General features: G+C 57.2%; 1 protein-coding gene across 2 annotated transcripts in view; it reads left to right on the plus strand.

The window, feature by feature from the left end:
- WDR62 (WD repeat domain 62) overlaps positions 1-12,376 on the plus strand; it is a 42,092-nt gene that overhangs the window by 23,805 nt on the left and 5,911 nt on the right. For both annotated transcript variants that reach the window (XM_075536596.1, XM_075536597.1), the window contains exons 12-21: positions 423-514; positions 2,021-2,146; positions 6,372-6,439; positions 6,520-6,641; positions 7,215-7,290; positions 8,457-8,568; positions 8,658-8,721; positions 9,169-9,288; positions 10,212-10,345; positions 11,792-11,844. In XM_075536596.1, the coding sequence (XP_075392711.1) occupies positions 423-514; positions 2,021-2,146; positions 6,372-6,439; positions 6,520-6,641; positions 7,215-7,290; positions 8,457-8,568; positions 8,658-8,721; positions 9,169-9,288; positions 10,212-10,345; positions 11,792-11,844 (967 nt within the window). The remainder of the gene's footprint in view (positions 1-422; positions 515-2,020; positions 2,147-6,371; positions 6,440-6,519; positions 6,642-7,214; positions 7,291-8,456; positions 8,569-8,657; positions 8,722-9,168; positions 9,289-10,211; positions 10,346-11,791; positions 11,845-12,376) is intronic.

Consider the following 12,376-nt stretch of genomic DNA (forward strand, 5'->3'; position numbering starts at 1 on the left):
GTCTGGATTTGAGACTTTCTTTTTTTATTAAGAATTTTTTCCTTTTTTTTGGAAGAGAGATCAGAATCAAATGTTCCCACCCATGGGTCCTATCCTTGAGCCTGACCCCTGACCCCTCACTCAGCCCCTGGGCCTATCTCAGGCGCAGCCTGCTCTCGTCCTCATTCCCCTGAGGGCAGCTCTCGCTCCCTGTGATGGCGCTTCCCTGGGAGTGCTTCTGGCCTGGGAGTCAGGAGGTTCCCCCAGGCTCAGCACTACTCCCTTCAGGTGGCAGGTTTCCTGATGAGAAGATAGGCTTGGGCATCCTCGGACGAGTGCACCAGGGATCAGGGCGTCCCCGTGTCCCCTCCGTAGCGGTTGGACCTCTCCCCAGGGCTGGGGTGGGCTGTGGACAGGGTGCAGCAGCCAGTGTCTGTCTCCAGGATCCACGAGCTGCACTTCATGGATGAGCTGCTCAAGGTGGAGGCGCACGATGCTGAGGTGCTGTGCCTGGAGTACTCCAAGCCGGAGACAGGTGAGGCTCCGCCAGGTGGCCCCCCAGCAAAGACACCAGGTAGAGTGGGGTGGACAGCATCCAGTGGGGCTGTGGGTCACAGTGGGGGAGTCCTGTGTTTAATTAGGGTCCCTAGGGGTGGGCTCTGGGACCCCAAAAAGCAAGGCACTTGGCAGGACTGCTCCTTGCTGGCCCTCAGCACCCCAAGCCATGTCCAGGCTCCACCAGGAAACCGGCAGGATCCCCGAGAAACTGGAACAACTCCATGCCCGGCCCGAGAGGATTCAGAAGTCAGTGGCAAATGGATGGCGTGCATGAGCCAGCTGAGCTCCCCCGGGAGGCTAGATAATCAGTGTTTAGGAGAGGTGTCCCTTTGAAAACGTTTGAAGCTGCAAGACCGCGACCATGGACATCCATACGCGTCACCTGTCCTCCAGCTTTTTATTCTAATCTCCTGTCATTTACATCCGCTCAGACTCTGTGACGCTACGAGGAGGCTTCAAAAGGTTGATAAGAAAATTCCATTTCTCTTTTCATGTTTCCATGAACTAGGGAAGCCCCTGTGCATATGTGATAGCACAAGGACGACCATTTATTTTCTTTTGCTGGTTTATTCAAGAGCAGGTTGCCAGGGTGATGCCGCCTCAGCGTCAGTGGGTGTGTCTGGGGTCGGGGACGTCTGTTCACATCTAACTTTGTTGGGATTTCACTTTTGCCCTCCACGGTCACCCGTCCTGTGGCCCACGTTCCAGTGTTGTTGCCCTCTCACCCACCGCCGTTTCCCCAATTCACGCTCACCGTTGAATTGCCCTGGCTCTGTAGTCCCCAGAGCCTGTGCGTATGTCGGATGCTTTGGGCCTGCTGTAGGAGCCAGGCCCGCCCTTCTGTGGAATCTCCCTCGGCGTGGGACTGCCGTCGGTTTTCCTTTGGACAGTCCCGTGGGGGCAGGATATGTGGGGTTGTGTCCTGGAGAAGGTAACGAGTGAACAGGGACCTTCTCCCACATTCCTTTTTCCTTCTCATCTTCCACCCGCCGCCTTCTCTCTCACTCTCCGAGTTCAGGGCGCCTTGCTGAGCTCCTCCCTTCCGGGAGCCTGCCAGAGGGTGGGCGCCATCTGGGGGCACCAGCAGGAAAGTCCAGCAGCAGAAGGAAACAGTCCAGGCCAGTGGGCGGTCAGCAGAGCCCTGGCAGAGCTTGACCCCGGCCCAGGGAAGAAGCACATAGTGAGGGGCAGTGGCTTCAGGAGAGACCCTGAGGTTGTTGGGGCTGAATTCACATGGCATGCCTAGGACTTCTCGGCAGGACCCTAGAGAATGCCTGCTGTGGGGGTGGTGAGTGGGTAAGGGGCATCCCTATAAATGCCAAGGCTGTCCTCCCAGAATGCAGGGAAAGACCTTGTAGAGCAGGCGCAGGGACAAGGTGGCTGTCGTTCCTGGGGCAGGAAAGCCTGGTGGCGCAGCTCTTGTGGTGGTCAAGGCAGCCACTTCTGGGCACCCAGGCACCCAGGCCCTGCTTCTCCATCGCAGGGCTGACCTTGCTGGCCTCCGCCAGTCGTGACCGACTGATCCACGTGCTGAATGTGGAGAAGAACTACAACCTGGAGCAGACCCTGGACGACCACTCCTCCTCCATCACGGCCATCAAGTTTGCAGGTGAGCCCTGGCCTCTCTTGGGAGGATCGGACGGAGGGAGCAATAGCAAGCCTGCCCTCCAACTCCAAGGAAGGAGGGGAGTGCGAGCAAGCTCTGGGTTCAGGCCCAACTGGACCCAAAGATGGACATTTTTCAAACTCAGAAGTCTCCCCTCTCAGCTCTGCCTTTTTCAGGCCAGCAGAATCTTGGTTGCCACTGGGCCCCAGGCAGAGAGCTCCCCCCTGCCAACCAGTGTGGGCAGCCCTGGTGAAGCTGGCCCTTCTTGTCCTGGTGTGAAGTGTCTGCTCTTGCCAGAAGCCGACACAATGACAAGGCTTCTGGTGTTCTTTGGGGCCAGGGCTAGCTCACAGGCCTTCCGCTCCCACCTGCCTCACTCGGATGCTGCCTCACCAAGAGTGTCGGGGGTGAAGGGGCAGAGGCACAGGACAGTTGGAGAGAGCCAGGCTGAGCAGAAGGCCCATTCTGTGCCAGGCACCGTGTAACCAGATGTGGATTCTTCCCAGCAGAGAGCCCTGCTTTGCCTCACTTTACCGCTGGGGGACTTCGGAGGAAGCTGCTTTGGCAGCGCCATCGAGCTGACTCATGGCGAGCTCTAGGATGGGGTAGAACTGCCTCTGCGTTTCCAAGATTGCTCCTCCTTTTGTTTGTCTGCTTCTCGGGTCATTCGTTTTAAATTGCAGACAGGGGAGCGATGAGGGCGGCGCTTGGGGCCCTGCCCGTGTGAGCCCCACCCCCTCTCTGCCCTGGGAGCACCTGGCGAAGCACGGCGCCAGGCCTGTTCTGACAGCTGCAAAGCACGATGTTGAGCCAGTGCTTACAGCAGTGCCCGGCGCACTTGCTTGTTCTGCCCGTGTCTTCTAGCTCAGTTCCCGGCAGACCTGGCCGCGGTAGTGTTTGGCTCCTCCGGCTGTTTGTGTAAAAGCTAACCAGCCAGTAGCTGCAAACTTCACGGAAAGGCCTCACAGGTGGGCGCTGTGGGCCTGCATTTGATCTGGGCACTTTCTGCACTACCTGGGTCCCCATGTCCCAGGATGGTGAAGGAGGAAGGCAAGCCAGGCCAGTGAGGGGCTAAGTCGTTCTTGGGCTCATGGGTCCATGGGTCTTTAGGAGGTCTGTGTACTTGTTGATCTTTGTTTCCACGTTCTCCTCCACCTGTTTTCCACAGCATCGTAGGGGGAGAAGGACCACTGGTGGCCAGTGAGGCCGTAACTCTTTAAAGGTGTAGAAAACCTTGTCTTTCTCCCGAGGAGCTGGCTGGTGGTTTTGAACTGCTGATCTTGGGGTTAGCAGTCCAGCTAACAACTATTACCCCACCAAAAAACAGGCTCAGGGAAGCAGCACTACTGGCCCAGAGTCACGCGGTCAGTAGGTGCGGAGCCCAGGCTCTTGCGAAAGACTGTTCTTCTCTGAAGCCCAGGCTCAACCAGGAAACCAGAGGGCTCCCCACAGCACGGGAAAGATTCTGTTCCCTGGCCTGAGAGGATTTGGAGATGGGGGCAGGGAGGGGAGGGAAGGCCCACCGATAAAGCACAAGAATGGGGTCAAAACCAAATTCAAGAATTTCTCATGGACCCGATGCGTCCACTGACGGTACATTGTTGACCATGGGGAGTGGTCTCCTGTCGTCTTGTGGGTGGGAATGTGTCATGTCCTTGGGTCTTTCCTACTGTCTAACTGAGATGGTAGTGAGCTCACTGGGTTTGAAATGTTGCCGTGAGAGAAGGCCCAGCAGCCAGTCAGCTAACACTTCCCAGACGTTCTTGAAGGGATCCCGTTCCCTGGGATTTGGGTCATCAAGTCCTGGATCTCACACCGAGCAATTTAGCCAGCAAGGCTCTCACCTGTAATGAATGGTCTCGATCCAGCAGAGGTTAGTCCACAAGTCGATACTTCAGGCCACCTTCTGAAGGGCACGGTCCCTTCATGGAGACCCCGGCCAGTCGGAGGTACAGAGCCTAAGCTCAGCTCCTCTGAGCCCGTGCTGGGAGCTGTGTAGCCTCACCCTGGTGCTGTCCTTAACACGTGGACCTATCGGACCCTGTCTGAGCCTCCTTCAACCCTTTTCTGTGATATACAGGGGGTACCCCCCCTAAAAAAATGGGGAAAAGCTCCCCTGGGTGGAGTGTTCACAGCACACATTTTTCCCGCTAGGTGAGCATTGAGCAACTCACTCCGAGTGCACCCAGTGGCGTCTCCTGGGAATGTTCTCTCTGTTCACAGTGAATTTTTTCATAAAAGCAGTTTCAATCGAACCTCATTTTTGGTGATGGCCAATTTAAAAGAACAGCATGTGGCTGTGCAATTTTGTTTCCTGCTCAGGAAAAATGCTGCAGAAACTGTGGTGATGTTGAACACAGCTTACAAGGACAGCGCTGTGGGAAACACTCAACTGTACAAGTGGTTTTCTCATGTCGAAAGAGGTGAGATGTCAATTGAAGACACGACACACCTTGTGTGGATGTTCGTCAACTTCATGAACAGGCGAAAACGTTGGCAAACGTATGCGTTTTGCTCAAAGAGTGATGAAGCATGGCAGAGCTGAGGAAGCTACCTGGACTCTCTGGGAGCTCGGTTCAGTGAATTTTAATGGAAGATTTGGGAATGATAGGGGTCGCTTCAAAGTTTGTGCCGGGTTCCGACGGACCAGGAAAAAGAGCATCTATGGGAAACATGCCGTGCTTTGAAAGAACAGCTCTGAAGTGACCCTGACTCTTTTCCAAGGTCATTACTGGTGACAAGACATGGTGCTGTTCTTCCAACCCTGAAAGCAAAAACATGAACGAAGCCATTGTCACCTCCCCCAAAAACAAGCTCATCAAGTGAAATCTAAGATCAAGGTGATGCTCATTTGTTTTTTGGATGTGAGGGACATAGTGCATTTGGAGTTCGTTCCACCAGGTCAGACTGTTAATCAAGCTCTAGTTAGAGGTTCTGAAAAGACTGCGTAACAGTGTGCAACAAAAAAAGGCCCCATTTGTGGCAGACGGGACTGGTTCTGCCACCTCATGCAGCCATCTCATCTCAGGGCACCAGTTTTTGGCAAAAACCAGCATGCCTCTCCTGCCCCACACACCTTACTCACCTGACCTCATTCCATGGGCCTTCTTTTTCGTTCCGAGAACGCAGAGGTACATGAAAGGACAGCGATTGGACAACAGAAGAGGTGAAGAAACATTGAGGGAAGTGCTCTCAGCCATCCAAACAGATGAGTGTGAAAAGCATTTCCAAGATTATAATTGCAGAATTGCCATGTACATTAAGTGTCATGGAGAGTACTTTGAAGGTGAAAAGGTTGTTTTATAAAAAAAAATTAAATACATAGCTTTGAAAAGAAATTCCAGTTTTTTTCCCTGAGTACCCCTGGGACACAGCCAAACAAGTCAACACAGGGCGTGCATAGCACTTCCAGGATCATTCTGTGAGGGCCCAAGCCGGAGCCACGTCCACAGAGACAGACCAGGACAGTAACTCCTACCCCAGGCTGTGCAGCCAGATTTTCACCCAACCCTGCAGGACAACTTTAACACTGCTGCCTGCTCGCCCCGCCGGGCCACCCCCTCCCTGCGAGCCTCTGCGTGGTATAGACTAGCCGGGTCCTGCTGGAGGGACATCCAAAACTATGTCTGCCCGTCCTTCTGGCTTCACCCTCACCTCAACCCTGCAAGACACTGGTTCTCTTCCTCTATAAAGAAGTACAAATAACACAAGCAAGAATGCTGACAGCACTTACCGCATGGCAGCCACAGGGCCAAGGGCTTCCGACCACAACTGCAATCAAGGCGCTCAGGCGGGAAGGCCAGGCACAGAGCCATCTAACAGCTTCAGTGAGAGTGTGCTCCAAGCTGAGCTCAGTCCCAGCTCCCTGTCCCCCAGGGAACAAGGCCAGCGTGTCTGCCTGCGTTCAAGCTTTTACAGGGGGGTGGGTCCTGAGCCTCGAGGAGGCTGTGGTCCGGTAGCCCCCAGCCTGGGGCCTAGCCCCGGGTGAGGGTGTGTGGGTGCTCTGATTGCTCGCGGCACCATCAGCCACTCTGACCGTTGCCTGGCTCCACTTGCTCTGTTTGAGTCCCCCTTCCCGATCCTGCCCTCGCTTTTCTCTGCGGCCCTGCAGAGGCTCCATAGGCACCCTCCTCTCACGCATAGTTCACCTGGCCTTCCTGGCTCCCAGGAGAGCTGGGGGGTTGTCCTTGCAGTGGCCCCACTGCCCCAGCCTGTGCTCCTCCCCCAGGCCACAGGGACATCCAGATGATCAGCTGCGGGGCAGACAAGAGCATCTACTTCCGCAGCGCCCAGCAGGTAAGATGGGACAGCTGACTTGAGAGCTGAGGTGGGAGCCTGTCAGGGGTGCCCTCTGAAGCCCCCATCTGCCCCATCAGGCCTCGGATGGACTCCACTTTGTCCGCACCCACCACGTGGCCGAGAAGACCACTTTGTATGACATGGACATTGACATCACCCAGAAGTACGTGGCCGTGGCCTGCCAGGACCGTAACGTGAGGTGAGGAAGTGCCCTGGCCCAGGCTGGTCTGGGGGCGGGTGCCACCTCCCCTGATCTGTCTAATTGACCCAGCGGGTGGAGGGGCCCAGTTGGGTGTCTCCTGGGAGTTCGGCTTTCTAGGCTTCCAGAGGTCGGCAGAGGACTCCCCACTCCCGTGGGAACCTGTATGAGGTGACGGAGAGGAGCAGGTGTGACTACTAAGCTCAGCCAGTCCACCCGCCTTTCCTGGGTGCGAATCTGGTCAGCAGATGGTGCTAGCCAGGCTAGGGTGGGGAAAGCTCAGAATTAAGGGGCCCTGTGGAGGCAGCTGATGCCACCCATGTGGGATCAAGTGATCTTTCTGGAGGAACAGACCTGTGAGCTGAGACTGGGAAGCTGGTCACGGTCCTCTCGCATTCCTGTTGGGCTCCAGGCAGCAAGTTCGCGGTGTGGGGAGGACAGGCAGTGGGCTTCCGACCCTGAGGCAGTGTTGCAGGCCAGGCTTGGGGCACCAACAGATATCCAGAGCTTCCAGGGGAGAAGAGGGCAGTGGGTCAGGACCCCGTGGGCCACATGATGCACTCCCCTCCGCAGAGTCTACAACACTGTTAACGGGAAGCAGAAGAAATGCTACAAGGGCTCGCAGGGGGACGAGGGGTCGCTGTTGAAGGTGAGGTGCCGGGCCCCGGGTGAACCCCACACTGAGCCCCCACCCGGTCCGCTGGCTGCCCCAAACCTTGGTCCTCGGCACCCAGCTGCCGGGCCACTTGGCCCTTGTGTTAGACAGAGTTCTCCAGAGAAACAAAACCAGAGCACTTAAGATTTTATATATATAAGAGGATAGGTTTATACAGCGAGGAAGAATGCAACTGCTAGTTAGTCCACACAGCAGTACAGGGCTCAGTCCAACTCACTTGTGGGACAGTTAATATACTGAGGGCCCTGCCAACGCATGCTGGTTCAAGGTCAAGGAAGCAGACAGCAAAGTGGCTGCTGGGAGGTGTGGAGTCTGTTTGCCAGCGGCAGACATAACAAGATGGGGCAGCCACAGCAGGAAGATGAGATGTCGGGGCGTAGCAGAGGCATGTAGGGACACGCAGCAAGGTGACAGGATCTGCCGGGATCCGTAGGTTGGCTGGGCCCCCAGGGAGCGCAGAGCAGCTAACTCAGGCAGCAGCGTGCTGGTCCAGTCACCACGGAGAAAGAGGAGAGCCATGTATCTCTGTAGCCCTGTGACCTGAGTGACATGCTCACTCTGCCCACATGTTTTTCTGGGAGCCATGTTGGCACAAAAAGCGATCACAGCCCTGAAAGGCACACACACTGGCCAGCCCCTCAGGCTGTCTCAGCAAGGCCAGACCGGGGGCCGGCCGGCCGGCCGGGAGGACCTTTCTTTATGAAGCCCTCCCTCCCTCCCTCCCTCCCTCAGGGAGATGTCTGTGGCTGCCGTTTGTAAGTGGCAGTGGGCTGTCGTGGGAAGGGTTGGAGAGGGCTAAAAGTGAAAAGAATTAGAGAGGCCTGGACCCCCCCGCCCCGCCTTCCAACCACTCCCCATCTGGTGTGGCCCCAGACAAGGTGGGGAGGGCTTGGGACCCCGCCCTCAGGGCGGGGGGTGGGGGGGTTACAAGCTCAGTCTCCAGCCTTGGGCTGGCCGGCCTGGTTCATCAGCTGTTCAAATAATGTGCAGCTAAAGCCTGTCTCTTCCCAAGGTGTTCCTGGGGCAGCACAGCATTCAGGCTGGGCTAGAGTTGCTGTGGCCTGGGGAAGGTGGGTGTCGGGTCCCTTCCGTGCCAGGCCGCTGGCACCAGGGAGGCCACATGGGGCTTCTTCCGACAGGTCCATGTGGACCCTTCAGGCACCTTCCTGGCCACCAGCTGCTCGGACAAAAGCATCTCCATGATTGACTTTTACTCCGGCGAGTGCGTGGCCAAGATGTTTGGCCACTCAGGTGGGTGGACCTCTGCCGGGCCTGGGCCTGGGCCCTTCCCGCCCTGCTCCACTGCCTCCAGACTCAGGCAGCTTCCCCTCTCCTTTCAGAAATCGTCACCGGCATGAAGTTCACCTACGACTGTCGCCATCTCATCACAGCGTCTGGGGACAGGTGAGCCAGGCCTGCCGCACCGCCTCCCTGAGCAGAGAACTCTCTGGAGGCTTCCAAGCCACTCCCACCTTGGGAAGCAGCCACACCCAGCCCAGAGCTGAGAGTCCAGAGCTGCCAGTCATTTCCCCTCACAGTCAGCCTTCCTTTGCGCCTCTTGTGAAAAGGGTGTGGCGGGAGTCGGAGCAGGAGGTGACCTGCAAATCCCCCTCCCTCCAGTGTGCCCCGGCCTTTCCAACAGTCCCCCCCTTGGGTCTTGTGGCCTCCAGAACAGGCCCTGGTTTGTGGAGGGGGGGCCCAGGCCCCAGACCCGGGGTGCAGGATGGCACCGTCTATTGTCCCCACACTGAACCAGGGAAGGGAGTGCACCCTTGGGGAGGGAGTGAGGTGTGCCCTGGGCGAGCCATGTCCGCCATACCCCTCGCCCTTCTGCACCTCTTTGGGCCACAGCTGCGTGTTCATCTGGCACCTGGGCACAGAGATCACCAACTGCATGAAGCAGCACCTGCTGGAGATAGACCACCACGAGCAGCAGAGCGGGAAGGACCGCAAGTGGAGCAGCGCCCCCAGGTCCTGGCAGCCCACCCCCACGCCTCCATCTGGCCACGTACCAAGAGTGTGAGGGGACAGAGCTGACCAACTGGTGGCCGTGGGAGGAGGGGCCGGGCACAGACTTAGACTATACACAGGATGGGGTTTGGACTCGGGAACATGAAGGACCTGGAGAGCCTCTGAGTGAACTTTGGGGGTTGGGGTTGGGGTTCTGGGGCCACGAGGTCAGAGGGCCCCCTGAGCCCCACAGAGGTACACTCTTTCACAGGGGAGATTTCTTGGTTTCTACATTTTTACTCTTTAAATGAGAGACTTTCCTTAAGTCTTCTAAACAAACTGAAAGCAATGTTGAAAGCCAACCCGCCACAAATCCAGTTTCTTGTGGATGGAACTCAAGTTGCGGTTTCAGTCAGGGCACTGGGTCTAAGAGACTTTGTGTGGGGGAGGGGTTAGGTTTTTCTCTTTCTCCCTTGCCTTTGAATCTGTCCCCTCTCCCTGGGCGCCCAGCCTGCCACTCAGCATGCCTGCGGTGGTATTGGGGGTCTCACACCCGAAGGCACCAAGGGAGTGGGACACCCCTGCGGCTCCAGGCAGGCCCAGCTCCCATCCCCACCCCATGATAAGCATGTTGTAGCGTCCTGCACCCCCACGGGGCACATTACCACCTCCTTTGGGGACGAGAACCCAGAAGCCCGGGCCATGCCCTACTCTGCTGTGCTTTCTGTCCCCCTGCTGTGCCTCGAGAGGGAGCCGCATCTCCTGCACCGTGTTTCTGGTGATGGGGCTGTGGCCGGTGAGACCTGCCAGCACTGTCTTGAACAGAAGCCAAGAATGTGTTTCAGAACAGGACTCGATCCACGGCACCCCTCACTCCTCCCAGAGCCCACCCCTGTCCCTCCATGTCTCCTCTGACTGTCTCTTCTTACCTGACTTGGCTTCAGGCAGGAGATATACACCTCCATGCCCAGCGATGTCCATTCCCTGAGCCCTGGGGAGCCAACTGAGGATGACCTGGAGGAAGAGTATGAAGCTGAGGCGTTGCTGAAGACACCATCGAAAGAGAGCTTGTATCCAGGTGGGAAGGGGCCCACCCAGGCCTTCCACTGAGGAAGGGATCCGTGCTGGAGTTTGCCCCCTGTTCTGCATTCTGGGCCTTGCCTCTATGGAAGCTCAATAATCTTAGCAGTCAGGACTCTTTTCAGTGTCATAGTCGTCAGACTCTAAGTGGATTAAGCTAGAACCAGACTTTATTGGTTTATGCAGCTAAAGTTTGAAAGGACCAGTTTCAGGCATGGCTGGATCCAGGAGAGGCAGTATGGTTTTCTCCATTGCTGGGCTCTGCTTTTCTGTATCTCAGCTTCTTTCTCAGTCAGACCCTCCCTTTACTGGGGCCCCAGAAAGCCCGTTCCCCCGCCCAGGCCCCCACTCTGGGTTTATGAAATGCCATAGAAAAGGGAATGCCACTTTCTGAGGGGCTCTAGCAAGGCGTTGGAGTGGTGACCCATGCTCCTGGGGTGAGCTGTGCGCCCTTTCCTGAACCAGTCGCTCTGGCTGGGCCTGAGTCCGCTCGCCTCTGAAGGAAGAGGCTGTAGTCCACTTCTCTCAAGCTGCCTGACCTGAGGGAGTGTCCCCTAAGAGAGCAGGGTGCAGTACAAGAGGACAGCGCAGATTCTGTTGTTCAGGCACGGGGGAGTCAACCCCGGCCAGCCCCACTAGAAATGCCTGCCCCTTGAGGCGCCAGGCATCCAGAACGTGGTGGAAGGGAGGGACACTCTCTTCTGAAAATCTCTCTTCAAGAGGACACTTTGCCTTGGCGGCTTCCTGTGGGTCCTGCTGCCAAGGCAGCTCAGCTGGGTGAGATGGGGACGGTGACGCACACGGGCAGCTCTGGGATGAGCGGTCGGCTCTGCGAACCAGGGAGCACCGGAGGCCAGACTAGAACCCATCTTCAAGTTTCCTGCCCCGCCCCAAGTCCTCTCCTCCGCAGTGGGTGTAAAGCAGAGGCGTCTTTTACCCAGGAACACAGTAGAGTCATTTATGTAAACCATTTCTTGCTGGGTGCCCCCCCTCCCTCCTTTCCCACTGTTGGGGCTAAGCCCCATGGCGGTGCTGTGCCGTCTCTGCCCCCCTCTCCTCCGGGGGGGTGGGGGGTTTGTGGGGGATTTCTCCAGGATAGAGGCTGAGGTGAATGGCTTGGCCAGGGGGTCCGAGCATCTTCTAGAAGAGAATCCACCAAGCTCCCCAAATCGAGGGACAGCCTAGCCCAGTGGCCTCTCTGCTCCCACACACCTTTGCTGACATCAGGCATTACTGAGCATTTTCATTTGAATTGTGGCCAGACCTAGACTAAAGCATTGGATCCCGTGGTTTAAACTTTCCCCGGAGAACGAGGGAGGCTAGGCAGGCATCTCTGCAGGTCTCGGGCAGGTCTGGCGTTACCGCTCGGAAGAACTGCCTATTGTCTGGGTGCCTGTTGGGGAGGTGTTGGTTCCCTTTGCATGGACTTTGTATGTCTCCCCAGATCCTCGGTGCCTGCTGACCAATGGCAAGCTGCCCCTGTGGGCCAAGCGGCTGGTGAGTCTGCCAGGAGTGCGGGACACCCAGGGGCTGGCTGTGTGGGGATGCCTACCCTAGTGCTCTCCCTAGGACCCCCTGCCTCTGGGCTCACCCCCACCCCCAGCCTGTCATTCTCCGCACGCGCATTGTCTAAGCCAGCCCTTGTAGCCTTGGGAGGAAGCAGCAGGCAGCAAGGCAGACAGACAGCTCCGTCCGTCTTCAGGCTCACGTGCTAGTGAGGAAGGCGGACCCTCAGCCTTCAGTGAGCAAACCCCTCAGTACACTGAGAGCTGACAAGCGTTATGGTGGGATGGGGTAAGGAGGGGTGGGGAAAGTGGGGGGTAGGCAAGAAAGCACTCAAGGAATGGGAAAAGGTTCCTGGGGGGAATCTTTGAACCGAATGCCCAAGCAAGCGAGGCCTACAGACCTGGGCAAGAAGGGTCCCGGCCAACCAGCCAGCCTCTGAGCACAGCCTCCGAGGCCGAGTGTTAGCATGTTCAGGAAGAGCAGGATGCCGAGGGGCCTCCACGGGGATGAGTGAGGATCTAAC

The sequence above is a fragment of the Tenrec ecaudatus genome, chromosome 18, assembly GCF_050624435.1.
Source record: "Tenrec ecaudatus isolate mTenEca1 chromosome 18, mTenEca1.hap1, whole genome shotgun sequence".
Lineage (NCBI taxonomy): Eukaryota > Metazoa > Chordata > Mammalia > Afrosoricida > Tenrecidae > Tenrec > Tenrec ecaudatus.